Here is a 19,508-nt window from a genome sequence, read left to right on the forward strand (position 1 = left end):
TGTTTGTTCTAGATAGACGTGAGCCCGGTACCAGTCTGTTTGTTCTAGATAGACGTGAGCCCCGGTACCAGTCTGTTTGTTCTAGATAGACGTGAGCCCCGGTACCAGTCTGTTTGTTCTAGATAGACGTGAGCCCGGTACCAGTCTGTTTGTTCTAGATAGACGTGAGCCAGTCTGTTTGTTCTAGATAGACGTGAGCCCGGTACCAGTCTGTTTGTTCTAGATAGACGTGAGCCCGGTACCAGTCTGTTTGTTCTAGATAGACGTGAGCCCGGTACCAGTCTGTTTGTTCTAGATAGACGTGAGCCCGGTACCAGTCTGTTTGTTCTAGATAGACGTGAGCCCGGTACCAGTCTGTTTGTTCTAGATAGACGTGAGCCCGGTACCAGTCTGTTTGTTCTAGATAGACGTGAGCCCGGTACCAGTCTGTTTGTTCTAGATAGACGTGAGCCCGGTACCAGTCTGTTTGTTCTAGATAGACGTGAGCCCGGTACCAGTCTGTTGGTTCGTTCTAGATAGACGTGAGCCTTGATATATAAAAAAAAAACATTGAGACATTATCTCACATTTGTTTTAGACTAACATTTAGTTTTCAACGGAGGAGATTTGTTAATGCCTTATGGGATGAGACAGGCAGCTTTTCTCAGCCAGTTGAAATAATGAATCATTGTTTATGGATATAACGTTATACAAAGAACTATCAATAGAAAATAGGTCAAACAAAATTTGGTACATCTCGTTTTCAGTCTTTCCAGCTTCAGTTCGAGGTGATTGTGTTAGATGTGTTGTTGACTAGCTCCTCTGAACAACAGTGTCCTGACCAGAGAACGTATGTTCTATGTCAGGTGAAATCACGCCCCATTAGATCATTATTATGGAGAACAGATGAAACCAATGCAGCTACTTTGTTGTTCTTCTGGCCGCGAATTGGCCGATAGAATGAACGACAGGCCAGCTGGGTAACAACCCGAGATGTGTCGGGACTTTATATTGTGGAAGGATGAAAGAGTGTAAATAAATTCATTAAAATACAGTTGTCTGAAAATATGATTTGAATATGTTGTATAGAAGTGATAATGCCCACGAAACCGGTGTTTGGAGGATATGTTGGCACGGTTTGCCGGTGTTGTGCCGAAAATCTCCCCCCTGACAGAATCCCCCATTAGAGCGGTGGACTAGTAACCTGAAGGTTGCGAGTTCAAATCCCTGAGCTGACAAGGTACAAATCTGTCGTTCTGCCCCTGAACAGGCAGTTAACTCACTGTTCCTAGGCCGTCATTGAAAATAAGAATTTGTATATAAATATATATATATTTTTTAAATCACGTAAATGACATGTCAAAACGACAGAGAGTAATTGTCAAACTTTTACCACTAACCTGCATTTTTCCCCGAAGCTGGGCAACTTGTCGAGGAGTTTGGAAACACTGCTTTCCACACGGCCAAAGTCGCGGTAAATCTCCTCGGTGCAGTCCGCGGTGCGGATGAACGTCTTGTAGTTGGAGAAGGCGAGCTCCCGGGTCTGCTGCAGTATCTGCGCCCTCTCCTCCGCCAACCGCTCCGGTTCACGGTTTAATTTCTCCACGCCATACGAACTGAGCTCGGACAAGTAGGCTGCGAAGTCCGGGTTGTCTCTCCAGTTGTCTGGAAAGCTGTCTTTAAATATTGAAGCCAGAATACTCTCATCTTCCACGTCCACAGCTGTCATATTGGAAAGCTGTCACTTCAACACTTCATCTGAATGTTAGTCTTACCTACTCCTATTTTCAGCCTTTACACAGGAGTACCGAAACAGCTCGTTAAAATACAATGCGAGCGTCTGATGTCTTTTAAATGGCAATTTAATTCGCAATTTAGCTAAAATTCTAGTCGCTCGTAAACGCAAGAGCACAACATCCACAAGGCGCATGATTTTGACGTCACTATTACATCCACTTCCGTTTTCCTGCACGTGAATTTCCGCTCACTATCCCCACGCTGTAGCGTTTATCAAGCTACATTCAGTGGGCACAATATTGTAAGGAAATTAGCGAATCCTTTAGCAAAATGAGGCCTTTAACAGACGACGAGACAAAAACGATGTTTGAGAAACTCTCCAAATAGTGAGTATTGACATGTGATCTTGAAAGACGAGGTTGACGTTATTTTGAACCTGTTATGGGCTGTTCAGACTCGCTCCATGCTTGATCAACCAAACTCGTGTAGTTTTGCCTGCTAGTTAGAGCACAGGGTTGATAAACACCAGTCTATATCCAGTCTCTTTGGTGCTATATGCTCATGATGACAGTCTTTAACCTGCACCTAGTTATGCTTCTCAGCAAGCTGGCTAATACGTCGTCTGTGTAGATGACACGTGATTTGAAATGGTCTGAAATTCTCTGAATCTACATTGACAATGTGTGACACCTTCCTCTTGTCTGTCCACAGCATTGGTGAGAACATCAAACACCTGGTGGATCGACCCGATGGGACATATTGCTTCAGACTTCACAATGACCGTGTATATTACATCAGGTAAAAACGACGCTACAGAGCTGCTGTTATTGTTAAATATTACCTAAAGCAGGTTACTTCACGATCATCTCTTTGGGTAGTTAAGATATTGTCTTATTTCCACTTTTTTTTTTTTGTATCAGTGAGACAATTCTGAAGTTGGCTACCAACATCTCCCGTGATAAGTTGGTGTCGGTGGGCACCTGCTTTGGGAAGTTCACCAAGACCATTAAGTTCCGCCTGCACATCACAGCACTGGACTTTCTGGCACCATATGCCAAGGTAAACAAGAAGCAGGAAGTGGAGGCCCCTCTGACCTCTCACTATGTATAATGATAACCACAGTCATGTTAGAAGGTAAACAAGAAGCAGGAAGTGGAGCCCCTCTGACCCCTCACTGTGTATAATGATAACCACAGTCATGTTAGAAGGTGAACAAGAAGCAGGAAGTGGAGCCCCTCTGACCCCTCACTGTGTATAATGATAACCACAGTCATGTTAGAAGTGTAGATATTGTAAATTCCAAATTTTCCAATTTGTATGTCGCTCTGGATAAGAGCGTCTGCTAAATGACTTCAATGTAATGTAAATGTAAAAAATAAAAAGTCACTAGGCAAGTCTGATAAGAACAAATTCTTATTTACAATGACAGGGGAACATTGGCTTAATTTCCTTGTTCAGGGGCAGAACGACAGATTGTTTGTAAGTCTGGGGAATCGATCCAGCAACCTTTCGGTTACTGGCCCAATGCTCTAACCAGTAGGCTACCTGCCGCCCCAAAATGACTCTGACGACAGCCAGGTGAGACTAGAGGTTTAGTTCGATAATCATATTTGCGTAAGCTTTGAAATGAACATCAATATCTCTCTCAACCGACAGGATCTCAGTTAAGACATTGGTAGTCCTGTAATAACGGAGCTATGGTCTGAGTAACTGAACCCTCTCAGTTAAGACATGGGTAGTCCTGTAATAACGGAGCTATGGTCTGAGTAACTGAACCCTCTGTGTGATCAGTTCAAGGTGTGGGTTAAGCCTGGGCAGGAGCAGTCCTTCCTCTATGGTCTGAGTAACTGAACCCTCTGTGTGTCCAGTTCAAGGTGTGGGTTAAGCTTTAAAATGGACATCAATAGCTCTCTCAACCGACAGGATCTCAGTTAAGACATTGGTAGTCCTGTAATAACGGAGCTATGGTCTGAGTAACTGAACCCTCTGTGTGTCCAGTTCAAGGTGTGGGTTAAGCCTGGGCTGAACCCTCTGTGTGTCCAGTTCAAGGTGTGGGTTAAGCCTGGGCAGGAGCAGTCCTTCCTCTATGGGAACCATGTGTTGAAGTCTGGTCTGGGGAGGATCACAGAGAACACCAACCAATACCAGGGTGTGGTGGTGTATTCCATGGCAGACGTACCGCTGGTGAGTTGGCCCGTCACATACTGTCCCTTATCCAATCAAATCAGTCAACATATAGCCCCTCCCCCTTCACATACTGTCCCTTATCCAATCACTTCAGTCAACATGTAGTCCCTCCCCCTTCACATACTGGCCATTATCCAATCACTTCAGTCAACATGTAGCCCTCCCCTTCACATACTGTCCACTATCCAATCAAATCAGTCAACATGTAGCCCTCCCTCTTCACATACTGTACATTAACCAATCACTTCAGTCAACATATAGCCCCTCCCTCTTCACATACTGTACATTATCCAATCAAATCAGTCAACATATAGCCCTCCCTTCAGTCAACATGTAGCCCTCCCTTCAGTCAACATATAGCCCTCCCTTCAGTCAACATATAGCCCTCCCTTCAGTCAACATATAGCCCTCCCTTCAGTCAACATATAGCCCTCCCTTCAGTCAACATGTAGCCCTCCCTTCAGTCAACATATAGCCCTCCCTTCAGTCAACATATAGCCCTCCCTTCAGTCAACATGTAGCCCTCCCTTCAGTCAACATATAGCCCTCACTTCAGTCAACATATAGCCCTCCCTTCAGTCAACATGTAGCCCTCCCTTCAGTCAACATGTAGCCCTCCCTTCAGTCAACATGTAGCCCTCCCTTCAGTCAACATGTAGCCCTCCCTTCAGTCAACATGTAGCCCTCCCTTCAGTCAACATGTAGCCCTCCCTTCAGTCAACATGTAGCCCTCCCTTCAGTCAACATGTAGCCCTCCCTTCAGTCAACATAGCCCTAGCCCTCCCTTCAGTCAACATGTAGTCAACATCCCTCCCTTCAGTCAACATGTAGCCCTCCCTTCAGTCAACATGTAGCCCTCCCTTCAGTCAACATGTAGCCCTCCCTCCAGTCAACATGTAGCCCTCCCTTCAGTCAACATATAGCCCTCCCTCCAGTCAACATGTAGCCAGTCAACATATAGCCCTCCTTCAGTCAACATATAGCCCTCCTTCAGTCAACATATAGTCAACATATAGCTTCCTTCAGTCAACATATAGCCCTCCCTCCAGTCAACATTCAGTCAACATAGCCCCTCCAGTCAACATGTAGCCTCCCTTCAGTCAACATGTAGCCCTCCCTTCAGTCAACATATAGCCCTCCCTTCAGTCAACATGTATAGCCCATCCCTTCAGTCAACATGTAGCCCAAGTCAACATGTAGCCCTCCCTTCAGTCAACATGTAGCCCTCCCTTCAGTCAACATATAGCCCTCCCTTCAGTCAACATGTAGCCCTTCCCAACATCCAGTCAACATGTAGCCCTCCCTTCAGTCAACATATAGCCCTTCCTTCAGTCAACATGTAGCCCTCCTTCAGTTCAGTCAACATATAGCCCTAGCCCTCCCTTCAGTCAACATGTAGCCCTCCAGTCAACATATAGCCCTCCCCTTCAGTCATTATTCAGTCAACATATAGCCCTCCCTCAGTCAACATAGCCCTAGCAACATGTAGCTCCCTTCAGTCAACATGTAGCCCTCCCTTCAGTCAACATGTAGCCCTCCCTTCAGTCAACATATAGCCCTCCCTTCAGTCAACATGTCAGTCAACATGTAGCCCTCCCTTCAGTCAACATATAGCCCTCCCCAGTCAACATTAGCCCTCCTTCAGTCAACATATAGCCCTCCCTTCAGTCAACATATAGCCCTCCTTCAGTCAACATATAGCCCTCCCTTCAGTCAACATGTAGCCCTCCCTCCAGTCAACATATAGCCCTCCCTTCAGTCAACATATAGCCCTCCCTTCAGTCAACATATAGCCCTCCCTTCAGTCAACATGTAGCCCTCCCTTCAGTCAACATGTAGCCCTCCCTTCAGTCAACATGTAGCCCTCCCTTCAGTCATTATCCAATCACTTCAGTCAACATGTAGCCCTCCCTTCAGTCAACATGTAGCCCTCCCTTCAGTCAACATGTAGCCCTCCCTTCAGTCAACATATAGCCCTCCCTTCAGTCATTATCCAATCACTTCAGTCAACATGTAGCCCTCCCTTCAGTCAACATATAGCCCTCCCTTCAGTCAACATGTAGCCCTCCCTTCAGTCAACATGTAGCCCTCCCTTCAGTCAACATATAGCCCTCCCTTCAGTCAACATGTAGCCCTCCCTCCAGTCAACATAGCCCTCCCTCCAGTCAACATATAGCCCTCCCTCCAGTCAACATATAGCCCTCCCTCCAGTCATTATCCAATCAATTCAGTCAACACATAGGGCAGCTTTCCCAGAGGTTAACTAGTCAGACTAATGGAGAATCTCCAGGACTAGACTTAATCTGTGGTAAATCGACCCATACTGTCAGTTCTACACAGCATCTCTGTTGGATAGTGATCGCTTGACAACCTTTCAGACAAGCTACTATCTAAAGCACCAGTAACCATAGTAACTCCTAGGTAACCATAAGAGAAGTGTGACGTGCAGGTTTGAACACGCCCCTCTGGTCTTCCAAGCTACTATCTAAAGCACCAGTAACCATAGTAACTCCTAGGTAACCGTGACGTGCAGGTTTGAACACGCCCCCTCTGGTCTTCCAAGCTACTATCTAAAGCACCAGTAACCATAGTAACTCCTAGGTAACCGTGACGTGCAGGTTTGAACACGCCCCTCTGGTCTTCCTGCAGGGTTTTGGAGTGGCAGCCAAGTCCACCCAGGAGTGCAGGAGAGTGGACCCCATGTCCATCGTTGTGTTCCACCAGGCAGACATCGGAGAGTTCATCAGGTCTGAGGACACGCTCACATAAGGAGTCGTCAAACTGGACTATCAATTATACAGTAGTACTCCCTCTCCTCGGGGACCACCCTACAAACTGGACTATCAATTATACACAGTAGTACTCCCTCTCCTCGGGGACCACCCTACAAACTGGACTATCAATTATACACAGTAGTACTTCCTCTCCTCGGGGACCACCCTACAAACTGGACTATCAATTATACACAGTAGTACTTCCTCTCCTCGGGGACCACCCTAGAGGGTTGGGAGGTACAGCTATGTGACACGTCTGATGGTCCCTGAGAGGTTTGGGGAGACCCTGGTCTTCAGGATATGATTGTGTATTTCCCTCTAATTTACCAAGGGGCCAGTGACTGTCTGGAGAGTTTCATCAAGCTGTCAGCTACCCAACATCCCTGTCACTATGGCTGAGTGATTTACAGTTAGCTACCAACATCCCTGTCACTATGGCTGAGTGATTTACAGTTAGCTACCCAACATCCCTGTCACTATGGCTGAGTGATTTACAGTTAGCTACCCAACATCCCTGTCACTATGGCTGAGTGATTTACATTCATCTACCCAACATCCCTGTCACTATGGCTGAGTGATTTACAGTTAGCTACCAACATCCCTGTCACTATGGCTGAGTGATTTACAGTTAGCTACCCAACATCCCTGTCACTATGGCTGAGTGATTTACAGTTAGCTACCCAACATCCCTGTCACTATGGCTGAGTGATTTACAGTTAGCTACCCAACATCCCTGTCACTATGGCTGAGTGATTTACATTCATCTACCCAACATCCCTGTCACTATGGCTGAGTGATTTACATTCATCTACCCAACATCCCTCACTATGGCTGAGTGATTTACATTCATCTACCCAACATCCCTGTCACTATGGCTGAGTGATTTACAGTTAGCTACCCAACATCCCTGTCACTATGGCTGAGTGATTTACAGTTAGCTACCCAACATCCCTGTCACTATGGCTGAGTGATTTACAGTTAGCTACCCAACATCCCTGTCACTATGGCTGAGTGATTTACAGTTAGCTACCCAACATCCCTGTCACTATGGCTGAGTGATTTACAGTTAGCTACCCAACATCCCTGTCACTATGGCTGAGTGATTTACAGTTAGCTACCCAACATCCCTGTCACTATGGCTGAGTGATTTACAGTTAGCTACCCAACATCCCTGTCACTATGGCTGAGTGATTTACAGTTAGCTACCCAACATCCCTGTCACTATGGCTGAGTGATTTACAGTTAGCTACCCAACATCCCTGTCACTATGGCTGAGTGATTTACAGTTAGCTACCCAACATCCCTGTCACTATGGCTGAGTGATTTACAGTTAGCTACCCAACATCCCTGTCACTATGGCTGAGTGATTTACAGTTAGCTACCCAACATCCCTGTCACTATGGCTGAGTGATTTACAGTTAGCTACCCAACATCCCTGTCACTATGGCTGAGTGATTTACAGTTAGCTACCCAACATCCCTGTCACTATGGCTGAGTGATTTACATTCATCTACCCAACATCCCTGTCACTATGGCTGAGTGATTTACAGTTAGCTACCCAACATCCCTGTCACTATGGCTGAGTGATTTACAGTTAGCTACCCAACATCCCTGTCACTATGGCTGAGTGATTTACAGTTAGCTACCCAACATCCCTGTCACTATGGCTGAGTGATTTACAGTTAGCTACCCAACATCCCTGTCACTATGGCTGAGTGATTTACAGTTAGCTACCCAACATCCCTCACTATGGCTGAGTGATTTACAGTTAGCTACCCAACATCCCTGTCACTATGGCTGAGTGATTTACAGTTAGCTACCCAACATCCCTGTCACTATGGCTGAGTGATTTACAGTTAGCTACCAACATCCCTGTCACTATGGCTGAGTGATTTACAGTTAGCTACCCAACATCCCTGTCACTATGAATGTAAATCACTCAGCCAATCTAAATAAATGTTTTTGTAAAATGAATATTTGAGGTTTTATGTAGTATGGTTCTCTGGTCTAAGCGATTTGCATAAATATGATTATGCAGTTAATTCCATGAGCATAACATTAAAACTGTTTTGATATACTGAGTTGTTTTTGTTTTTTCTCCTCCCAACAAAATATGTAAATTAAAACAAAGTGAATAAATATTGGATCAGTTACTAACACTGAAATATAGCATGTATTTCCTGTAAACTCAATGCTGCAGTCCTGTGGTAAACGTTAGGCCAGTCAGTAGAAGAGAAGTCTTTATTTTAACCAAGAAAGACAAGTGATAAAATACCTCTAAACATGTCTAAAAAAAAAAAATGTCCGAATCAACATTTTATCTTGGTCTAAAGGCCCCTCCGACCATCTTCGGCTTCCTGTCCTCATTGTTGACAGATGTGCAACGGGCAAACATTTATCTTTTGTGGAAAGGAAACGTCTCACATCCATTCTCACAACTGGATAACGTCATCATTGTCTTGCGTAGCTCCGAGGCCCTCCAGCGTTCGAATTTCGTTACTGCACCCCGTAGCAAATGTAAACGAAAAATATAATTTCTTATTGGACAAGTTAGACGCTTTGGTCCCCTCAGACCAACTTGAGTTTCTTCATGGTTCTCCACCGGTCCTTGATGTTCACGGCGGTTCGGCCCAAGAAGGGGAAAGAGGACTTTACTCTGGACCAGTTCCCCTCTCCGTAGCGCCTCACTCCCTCCTTCACCCACTCAGTCTCCTCTGCTGTCCACATCTACAGGAGGGACACAACAGAACACGCAAGGTATAGTAAACACACTGTAGGGGACAACACTTAGGGACAACACTTAGGGTAAACACACTGTAGGGGACAACACTTAGGGTTAACACACTGTAGGGGACAACACTTAGGGTTAACACACTGTAGGGGACAACACTTAGGGTTAACACACTGTAGGGGACAACACTTAGGGTTAACACACTGTAGGGGACAACACTTAGGGTTAACACACTGTAGGGGACAACACTTAGGGTTAACACACTGTAGGGGACAACACTTAGGGTAAACACACTGTAGGGGACAACACGTAGGGGACAACACTTAGGGTTAACACACTGTAGGGGACAACACTTAGGGTTAACACACTGTAGGGGACAACACTTAGGGTTAACACACTGTAGGGGACAACACTTAGGGTTAACATAGTTAACACACTGTAGGGGACAACACTTAGGGTTAACACACTGTAGGGGACAACACTTAGGGTTAACACACTGTAGGGGACAACACTTAGGATTAACACACTGTAGGGGACAACACTTAGGGTTAACACACTGTAGGGGACAACACTTAGGGTTAACATTGTAAACACTGTAGGGGACACCACTTAGGGTTAACACACTGTAGGGGACAACACTTAGGGTTAACACACTGTAGGGGACAACACTTAGGGTTAACATAATATCTCCTCCAGTAGTTCTGGTGTATCCGGAACCTAAACTCACCCTCTTCCTGCCTCCTCCAGTAGTTATGTTGTATCCGGAACCTAAACTCACCCTCTTCCTGCCTCCTCCAGTAGTTATGTTGTATCCAGAACCTAAACTCACCCTCTTCCTGCCTCCTCCAGTAGTTATGTTGTATCCGGAACCTAAACTCACCCTCTTCCTGCCTCCTCCAGTAGTTATGTTGTATCCAGAACCTAAACTCACCCTCTTCCTGCCTCCTCCAGTAGTTATGTTGTATCCGGAACCTAAACTCACCCTCTTCCTGCCTCCTCCAGTAGTTATGTTGTATCCAGAACCTAAACTCACCCTCTTCCTGCCTCCTCCAGTAGTTATGTTGTATCCGGAACCTAAACTCACCCTCTTCCTGTCTCCAGAACCTAAACTCACCCTCTTCCTGCCTCCTCCGGTAGTTCTGTCTCCAGAACCTAAACTCACCCTCTTCCTGCCTCCTCCAGTAGTTATGTTGTATCCCGAACCTAAACTCACCCTCTTCCTGTCTCCAGAACCTAAACTCACCCTCTTCCTGCCTCCTCCGGTAGTTCTGTCTCCAGAACCTAAACTCACCCTCTTCCTGCCTCCTCCAGTAGTTCTGTCTCCAGAACCTAAACTCACCCTCTTCCTGTCTCCTCCAGTAGTTCTGTCTCCAGAAGCTAAACTCACCCTCTTCCTGTCTCCAGAACCTAAACTCACCCTCTTCCTGTCTCCAGAACCTAAACTCACCCTCTTCCTGCCTCCTCCGGTAGTACTGGCGTTGTCCTCAGAACCTAAACAAAGACAGATGTCAGAACTCCATAGTAAATCACTAGTAATAAACATTATATCGTTTTGAATCATAATTGCTGATCGTCATAATTACTGTCTTTGTGAGGGGAGTCAAATAAATCCTCTTCATCACTCCACCTATCCTTGAATTCCTTAGCAACACCCAATAGCTGCTTCCTGCAGATGACATCACCATTATTATAAAAGAGAGAAAGTCGATCAGCTGTGATCTTCAACATCATCCTCTATGACTGAAATACATAACCATACACTCAGGTTGGAGTCATTAAAACTCGCTTTTCAACCACTCCACAAACTATAGTTTTGGGCAAGTCGGTTAGGACATCTACTTTACGTGACAAGTCATTTTTACAACGATTGTTTACAGATTATTTCACTGTATCACAATGCCAGTGGGTCAGAAGTTTACATACACTGAGTTGACTGTGCCTTTAAACAGCTTGGAAAATTCCAGAAAATGATGTCATGGCTTTAGAAGCTTCTGATAGGCTAATTGACATCATTTGAGTCAATTGGAGGTGTGGATGTATTTCAAGGCCTACCTACAAACTCAGTGCCTCTTTGCTTGACATCATGGGGAAAATCAGCCAAGAAAGACCTCAGAAAATAAATTGTAGATCTCTGGTTCATCCTTGGGAGTAATTTCCAAATGCCTGAATGTACCACGTTCATCTGTACAAACAATAGTACGCAAGTATAAACACCATGGGACCAAGCAGCCGTCATACCGCTCAGGAAGAAGACGCGTTCTGTCTCCTAGAGATGAACGTACTTTGGTGAGAAAAGTGCAAATCAATCCCAGAACAACAGCAAAGGACCTTGTGAAGATGCTGGAGGAAGCAGGTACAAAAGTATCTATATCCACAGTAAAACGAGTCCTATATCGACATAACCTGAAAGGCCACTCAGCAAGGAAGAAGTCACTGCTCCAAAACTGCCATAAAAAAAGTCAGACTACGGTTTGCAGCTGCACATGGGGACAAAGATTGTACTTTTTGGAGAAATGTCTTCTGGTCTGATGAAACAAACATTGAACTGTTTGGCCATAATGACCATCGTTATGTTTGGAGGAAAAAGGGGGAGGCTTGCAAGCCGAAGAACACCATCCCAACCGTGAAGCACGGGGGTGACAGCATCATGTTGTGGGGGTGCTTTGCTGCAGGAGGGACTGGTGCACTTCACAAAATAGATGGCATCATGAGGAAAGAAAATTACGTAGATATATTGAATCAACATCTCAAGACATCAGTCAGGAAGGTAAAGCTTGGTCGCAAAATGGGTCTTCCAAATGGACAATGACCCCAAACGTACTTCCAAAGTTGTGGCAAAATGGCTTAAGGACAACAAAGTCTAGGTATTGGAGTGGCCATCACAAAGCCCTGACCTCAATTCTATAGATCATTTTTGGCAGAACTGAAAAAGCTTGTGAGAGCAAGGAGTCCTACAAACCTGACTCAGTTACACCAGCTCTGTCAGGAGGAAATGGACCAGAATTCACCCAACTTATTGTGGGAAGCTTGTGGAAGGCTACCCGAACCGTTTGACCCAAGCTAAACAACTATAAGGCAATGCTACCAAATACTAATTGAGTGTATGTAAACTTCTGACCCACTGGGAATGTGATGAAAGAAATAAAAGCTGAAAGAAATAATTCTCTCTACTATTATTCTGACATTTCACATTCTTAAAACAAAGTGGTGATCCTAACTGACCTAAGACAGGGAATGTTTACTAGGATTAAATGTCAGGAATTGTGAAGAACTGAGTTTAAATGTACTTGGCTAAGGTGTATGTAAACTTCTGACTTCAACTGTACGTCTCCTACAATCGCATCAGAAGAGAGAAGAATGATACTCTACTATATAGTTCTACATACCACTTCAGATCAGGTCCCTTTTTACTGGTGGAGGCCTTCTGAGGGGTGGGGCTTCTCTGGTGGGTGTGGCTTGTCTGAGGGGTGGGGCTTCTCTGGTGGGTGTGGCTTCTCTGGTGGGTGGGGCTTCTCTGGGGGGTGTGGGTAGGGATTCTCTTATGTGAAGAGCCTCTCTGGGGGTGGGGGTGGAGCTTCTCTGGGGGTGGGGGTGGAGCTTCTCTGGGGGTGGGGGTGGAGCTTCTGGGGGTGGGGGTGGAGCTTCTCTGGGGGTGGGGGTGGAGCTTCTCTGGGGGTGGGGGTGGAGCTTCTCTGGGGGTGGGGGCGGAGCTTCTCTGGGGGGTGGGGGCGGAGCTTCTCTGGGGGTGGGGGCGGAGCCTCTCTGGGGGTGTGGCTTGTCTGGGGGTGTGGGTAGGGATTCTCTTATGTGAAGAGCCTCTCTGAGGGGTGGGGGTGGAGCTTCTCTGGGGGGTGGGGGCGGAGCTTCTCTGGGGGGTGGGGGCGGAGCCTCTCTGGGGGGTGGGGGCGGAGCCTCTCTGCTCAGGGGTGTCATCCAGAATACACACATCCTCCTCAGGGTCAGACGAGGTCCTGGAGTCAGACAGAGGTTGTATTCATTAGGGCACGCCATAGCAAAACGATTTGCAAAACGTTTCTTATTGGACAAGGTCAGGAAGTCCCCTCCTCTCCCTTTCAGTCCACTTCCCTTCGTCAACACTCGTGTCCCTCGTTAGTAATGTGTTTAAAGAGACAGTTAAAAGGTGCTTCCTTTAATTCCTGTACTACATGCAGGGACGTCCTTCTTGTTCCTGACTTACTCTTCGGTTATCTTGCCGGCTCCTCGTCTTCGATACTTCCGTGTTGGTGGGCTGTAGGTGGAGGCGGGGCTTAGTGGGTCCGCCCGGCTAACTGACTCCTCCCCGTTGGATACTGATTCTCGAGAGGCCGTAGAATCCTGCACACCAGGGTTATAATATGAGGTAATGAGTCCTACACACCAGGGTTATAATATGAGGTAATGAGTCCTACACACCAGGGTTATAATATGAGGTAATGAGTCCAACACACCAGGGTTATAATATGAGGTAATGAGTCCTACACACCAGGGTTATAATATGAGGTAATGAGTCCTACACACCAGGGTTATAATATGAGGTAATGAGTCCTACACACCAGGGTTATAATAAGAGGTAATGAGTCCTACACACCAGGGTTATAATATAAGGTAATGAGTCCTACACACCAGGGTTATAATATGAGGTAATGAGTCCTACACACCAGGGTTATAATATGAGGTAATGAGTCCTACACACCATCACCATCATCAATCATTAACCCCTATTCCCCCTGCTCTCTTCCCTCACCATCATCAATCATTAACCCCTATTCCTCCTGCTCTCTTCCCTCACCATCATCAATCATTAACCCCTATTCCCCCTGCTCTCTTCCCTCACCATCATCAATCATTAACCCCTATTCCCCCTGCTCTCTTCCCTCACCATCATCAATCATTAACCCCTATTCCCCCTGCTCTCTTCCCTCACCATCATCAATCATTAACCCCTATTCCTCCTGCTCTCTTCCCTCACCATCATCAATCATTAACCCCTATTCCTCCTGCTCTCTTCCCTCACCATCATTAACCCCCTATTCCCCCAGCTCTCTTCCCTCACCATCATCAATCATTAACCCCTATTCCCCCAGCTCTCTTCCCTCATCATCATCAATCATTAACCCCTATTCCTCCTGCTCTCTTCCCTCACCATCATTAACCCCTATTCCCCCTGCTCTCTTCCCTCACCATCATCAATCATTAACCCCTATTCCTCCTGCTCTCTTCCCTCACCATCATTAACCCCTATTCCTCCTGCTCTCTTCCCTCACCATCATCAATCATTAACCCCTATTCCTCCTGCTCTCTTCCCTCACCATCATTAACCCCCTATTCCCCCAGCTCTCTTCCCTCACCATCATCAATCATTAACCCCTATTCCCCCAGCTCTCTTCCCTCATCATCATCAATCATTAACCCCTATTCCCCCTGCTCTCTTCCCTCACCATTATCAATCATTAACCCCTATTCCCCCAGCTCTCTTCCCTCATCATCATCAATCATTAACCCCTATTCCCCCAGCTCTCTTCCCTCACCATCATTAACCCCTATTCCCCCTGCTCTCTTCCCTCACCATTATCAATCATTAACCCCTATTCCCCCAGCTCTCTTCCCTCACCATTATCAATCATTAACCCCTATTCCCCCAGCTCTCTTCCCTCACCATCATTAACCCCTATTCCCCCTGCTCTCTTCCCTCACCATTATCAATCATTAACCCCTATTCCCCCAGCTCTCTTCCCTCACCATCATTAACCCCTATTCCCCCTGCTCTCTTCCCTCATCATCATCAATCATTAACCCCTATTCCCCCTGCTCTCTTCCCTCATCATCATCAATCATTAACCCCTATTCCCCCTGCTCTCTTCCCTCATCATCATCAATCATTAACCCCTATTCCCCCTGCTCTCTTCCCTCACCATCATCAATCATTAACCCCTATTCCTCCTGCTCTCTTCCCTCACCATCATCAATCATTAACCCCTATTCCCCCTGCTCTCTTCCCTCACCATCATTAACCCTTATTCCCCCTGCTCTCTTCCCTCACCATCATTAACCCCTATTCCCCCTGCTCTCTTCCTTCACCATCATTAACCCCTATTCCCCCTGCTCTCTTCCCTCACCATCATTAACCCCTATTCCCCCTGCTCTCTTCCCTCACCATCATCAATCATTAACCCCTATTCCCCCTGCTCTCTTCCCTCATCATCATCAATAATTAACCCCTATTCCTCCTGCTCTCTTCCCTCACCATCATTAACCCCTATTCCTCCAGCTCTCTTCACTCACCATCATTAACCCCTATTCCTCCTGCTCTCTTCCCTCACAATCATTAACCCCTATTCCTCCTGCTCTCTTCCCTCACCATTATCAATCCACCAAGTGATTCATTAACAACTCACAGGAAAACAGACATTAAAACCTCAACCCTGCTGGTTCGCTCTCTTCTCTCACCTGGCTGTCTGGCTCCATAACCAGCCTGGCTATGGTATGAGGCCAGCCTCGGCTCTTCCACTGGGGGCCTGGTGCCAGGCCAGGAGGGGGTGCCAGGCCAGCAGGGGGAACCAGGTCAGCAGGGGGAACCAGGTCAGCAGGGGAAGCCTCCATTGGACTGTCGGACTCTCTCTGGGACCTGGGGACGTCCTGCTCCAACACAGCGTCTGAGCCCTGCCTGGGGTCATGTCAGATTCAGTTTTACCAGGGGTCACTCCCAATACACTTTAACAATGAAAAGAGACAAACACACAGTGGACACAACATCAACAACATTAAAACTAGACAAACTGGGGAGCAGAACAGTCCATAGGACCAGCCTGGAGAAATACACTCTGTTTGGGATGACAAGGAGTGGAACGACAGACAGACTGGTTCCCAGGCTACCATAGGGTAGTGATATGACTGGTTCCCAGGCTACCATAGGACAGGAAGCAGCAGGGTAGTGATATGACTGGTTCCCAGGCTACCATAGGGTAGTGTTATGACTGGTTCCCAGGCTACCATAGGGTAGTGATATGACTGGTTCCCAGGCTACCATAGGGGGGTGATATGACTGGTTCCCAGGCTACCATAGGGTAGTGATATGACTGGTACCCAGGCTACCATAGGACAGGAAGCAGCAGGGTAGTGATATGACTGGTTCCCAGGCTACCATAGGGTAGTGATATGACTGGTTCCCAGGCTACCATAGGGGGGTGATATGACTGGTACCCAGGCTACCATAGGACAGGAAGCAGCAGGGTAGTGATATGACTGGTTCCCAGGCTACCATAGGGTAGTGATATGACTGGTTCCCAGGCTACCATAGGGTAGTGATATGACTGGTTCCCAGGCTACCATAGGGTAGTGATATGACTGGTTCCCAGGCTACCATAGGGTAGTGATATGACTGGTTCCCAGGCTACCATAGGGGGGTGATATGACTGGTTCCCAGGCTACCATAGGACAGGAAGCAGCAGGGTAGTGATATGACTGGTTCCCAGGCTACCATAGGGGGGTGATATGACTGGTTCCCAGGCTACCATAGGACAGGAAGCAGCAGGGTAGTGATATGACTGGTTCCCATGCTCCCATAGGGTAGTGATATGACTGGTTCCCAGGCTACCATAGCGTAGTGATATGACTGGTTCCCAGGCTACCATAGGACAGGAAGCAGCAGGGTAGTGATATGACTGGTTCCCAGGCTACCATAGGACAGGAAGCAGCAGGGTAGTGATATGACTGGTTCCCAGGCTACCATAGGGTAGTGATATGACTGGTTCCCAGGCTACCATAGGACAGGAAGCAGCAGGGTAGTGATATGACTGGTTCCCAGGCTACCATAGGGTAGTGATATGACTGGTTCCCAGGCTACCATAGGACAGGAAGCAGCAGGGTAGTGATATGACTGGTTCCCAGGCTACCATAGGGGGGTGATATGACTGGTTCCCAGGCTACCATAGGACAGGAAGCAGCAGGGTAGTGATATGACTGGTTCCCAGGCTACCATAGGGCGGTGATATGACTGGTTCCCAGGCTACCATAGGACAGGAAGCAGCAGAGTAGTGATTTGATTGACAACCTGGGGCTTTCAGAGAGGTGCAGGAGAGGTTCCTCAGCACCTCCTTTTCCTGCGTTCTCCTCCATCACCTCCCTTTCCACCTCCTCCTCCAGCTCGGCAAAGGTCATGGGCTCCCTCAGCTCCTCGGCCAGGGCTGTATAAACGGCCATCAGCTGGCTGCGGGTCAGCAGGACGCCACCGGGGGGAGGACTGGAGGGAGAGAGAGGGGGGGAGGCAGTTTAGACTGGGAGGACTGGAGGGAGAGAGAGAGGGGGAGGCAGTTTAGACTGGAAGGACTGGAGGGAGAGAGAGAGGGGGAGGCAGTTTAGACTGGAAGGACTGGAGGGAGAGAGAGAGGGGGAGGCAGTTTAGACTGGAAAGACTGGAGGGAGAGAGAGAGGGGGAGGCAGTTTAGACTGGGAGGACTGGAGGGAGAGAGAGGGGGGGACTGGAGGCAGTTTAGACTGGAAGGACTGGAGGGAGAGAGAGAGAGGGGGAGGCAGTTTAGACTGGAAGGACTGGAGGGAGAGAGGGGGGGGGAGGCAGTTTAGACTGGGAGGACTGGAGGGAGAGAGAGAGGGGAGGCAATTTAGACTGGGAGGACTGGAGGGAGAGAGAGGGGGAGGCAGTTTAGACTGGGAGGACTGGAGGGAGAGAGAGAGAGAGGGGGGGAGGCAGTTTAGACTGGGAGGACTGGAGGGAGAGAGAGGGGGAGGCAGTTTAGACTGGGAGGACTGGAGGGAGAGAGAGGGGGGGAGGCAGTTTAGACTGGGAAGACTGGAGGGAGAGAGAGGGGGAGGCAGTTTAGACTGGAGGGAGAGATCAAGGTAGGTTGTATTCATTAGGTCACACCAGAGCAAAATGTAATGCAACAGAAAACAAAAACAAGTGTTTGTTATTGAACAAGTCCAGACAGTCCCTCCCTGTTTCAGTCAGTTTTCTTCCGTTTGGTGCCTCATGAACATGACCCAGGTGTTCCCATGCTAATGAACGGCATCTTTACTTAAAGAAACCACTCATCTTCCAGGGTTTACTGGATAGCAGCCAATCGATGGTAAACATCTGAACAGATTGGTGACTACTTGAAGAGGGGAATGAAGGTTGTACTTTAATGTTAAAGTTCTCTAATCATGTTGTCGACCTCAGTGAGCTGAAAGTATTGGGAGTTTTGGCAAATTCACCCGACAAGTACAGAGACAAAACAAACAATATGTCATTGTCCCAATACTGGTGGAGGCCCCTGTCTATCCACACACTGTGGGGCCCCCTGTCTATCTACACACTGTGGGGCCCCCTGTCTATCCACACACTGTGGGGCCCCCTGTCTAACCACACACTGTGGGGCCCCCTGTCTATCCACACACTGTGGGGCCCCCTGTCTATCCACACACTGTGGGGCCCCCTGTATATCCACACACTGTGGGGCCCCCTGTCCATCCACACACTGTGGGGCCCCCTGTATATCTACACACTGTGGGGCCCCCTGTCTATCCACACACTGTGGGGCCCCCTGTCTATCCACACACTGTGGGGCCCCCTGTCTATCCACACACTGTGGGGCCCCCTGTCCATCCACACACTGTGGGGCCCCCTGTCCATCCACACACTGTGGGGCCCCCTGTCTATCCACACACTGTGGGGCCCCCTGTCTATCCACACACTGTGGGGCCCCCTGTCTATCCACACACTGTGGGGCCCCCTGTCTATCCACACACTGTGGGGCCCCCTGTATCCACACACTGTGGGGCCCCTGTCTATCCACACACTGTGGGGCCCCTGTCCACACACTGTATCCACACACTGTGGGGCCCCCTGTCTATCCACACACTGTGGGGCCCCTGTCTATCCACACACTGTGGGGTCCCCCTGTCTATCTAAACACTGTGGGGCCCCCTGTCTATCCACACACTGTGGGGCCCCTGTCCCCTATCCACACACCCCCTGTGGGGCCCCTGTATATCCACACACTGTGGGGCCCCTGTATATCCACACACTGTGGGGCCCCCTGTATATCCACACACTGTGGGGCCCCTGTATATCCCCCTGTCTATCCACACTGTGGGGCCCCTGT

The 19,508-nt window shown here is 48.0% G+C and overlaps 3 protein-coding genes across 3 annotated transcripts in view; 1 reads left to right on the forward strand and 2 right to left on the reverse strand.

Moving 5' to 3' along the window:
• The window catches only part of LOC115120854 (conserved oligomeric Golgi complex subunit 8), a 56,520-nt gene extending 54,618 nt beyond the window's left edge, over nucleotides 1–1,902 (reverse strand). Inside the window, exon 1 of the mRNA XM_065016380.1 lies at nucleotides 1,380–1,902. Within this exon, the coding sequence (XP_064872452.1) occupies nucleotides 1,380–1,708 (329 nt within the window). The 5' untranslated portion in view covers nucleotides 1,709–1,902. The remainder of the gene's footprint in view (nucleotides 1–1,379) is intronic.
• Nucleotides 1,903–1,951: 49 nt separating this feature from the next.
• Nucleotides 1,952–8,754, forward strand: nip7 (NIP7 nucleolar pre-rRNA processing protein). The gene is made up of 5 exons (XM_065016379.1): nucleotides 1,952–2,102; nucleotides 2,428–2,514; nucleotides 2,637–2,775; nucleotides 3,760–3,900; nucleotides 6,553–8,754. Exons 1-5 carry the CDS (start codon nucleotides 2,047–2,049, stop codon nucleotides 6,670–6,672), a joined length of 543 nt encoding a protein of 180 aa, XP_064872451.1. The 5' UTR covers nucleotides 1,952–2,046; the 3' UTR covers nucleotides 6,673–8,754.
• A 146-nt stretch (nucleotides 8,755–8,900) lies between these two features.
• Nucleotides 8,901–17,661, reverse strand: LOC135570263 (serine/arginine repetitive matrix protein 1-like; the record flags this gene model as incomplete). The annotated part of the gene is made up of 7 exons (XM_065016382.1): nucleotides 8,901–9,404; nucleotides 10,856–10,899; nucleotides 10,992–11,074; nucleotides 12,795–13,379; nucleotides 13,607–13,743; nucleotides 15,856–16,072; nucleotides 17,459–17,661. Coding segments are annotated over 7 exons (1,428 nt in total), but the record flags the coding sequence as incomplete, so codon positions are not given.
• Between the last annotated feature and the right edge of the window lie 1,847 nt (nucleotides 17,662–19,508).

This window comes from Oncorhynchus nerka, unplaced genomic scaffold, assembly GCF_034236695.1.
Source record: "Oncorhynchus nerka isolate Pitt River unplaced genomic scaffold, Oner_Uvic_2.0 unplaced_scaffold_1009, whole genome shotgun sequence".
Taxonomy (NCBI): domain Eukaryota; kingdom Metazoa; phylum Chordata; class Actinopteri; order Salmoniformes; family Salmonidae; genus Oncorhynchus; species Oncorhynchus nerka.

Bases quoted from the DNA above. Each gene is read 5' to 3' on its own strand.
- nip7 (XM_065016379.1), top strand. From the start codon at position 2,047: ATGAGGCCTTTAACAGACGACGAGACAAAAACGATGTTTGAGAAACTC. The intron at 2,103-2,427 runs GTGAGTATTGAC...GTCTGTCCACAG, and splicing joins TTTGAGAAACTCTCCAAATA to CATTGGTGAGAACATCAAAC. The intron at 3,901-6,552 runs GTGAGTTGGCCC...GTCTTCCTGCAG, and splicing joins CCATGGCAGACGTACCGCTG to GGTTTTGGAGTGGCAGCCAA.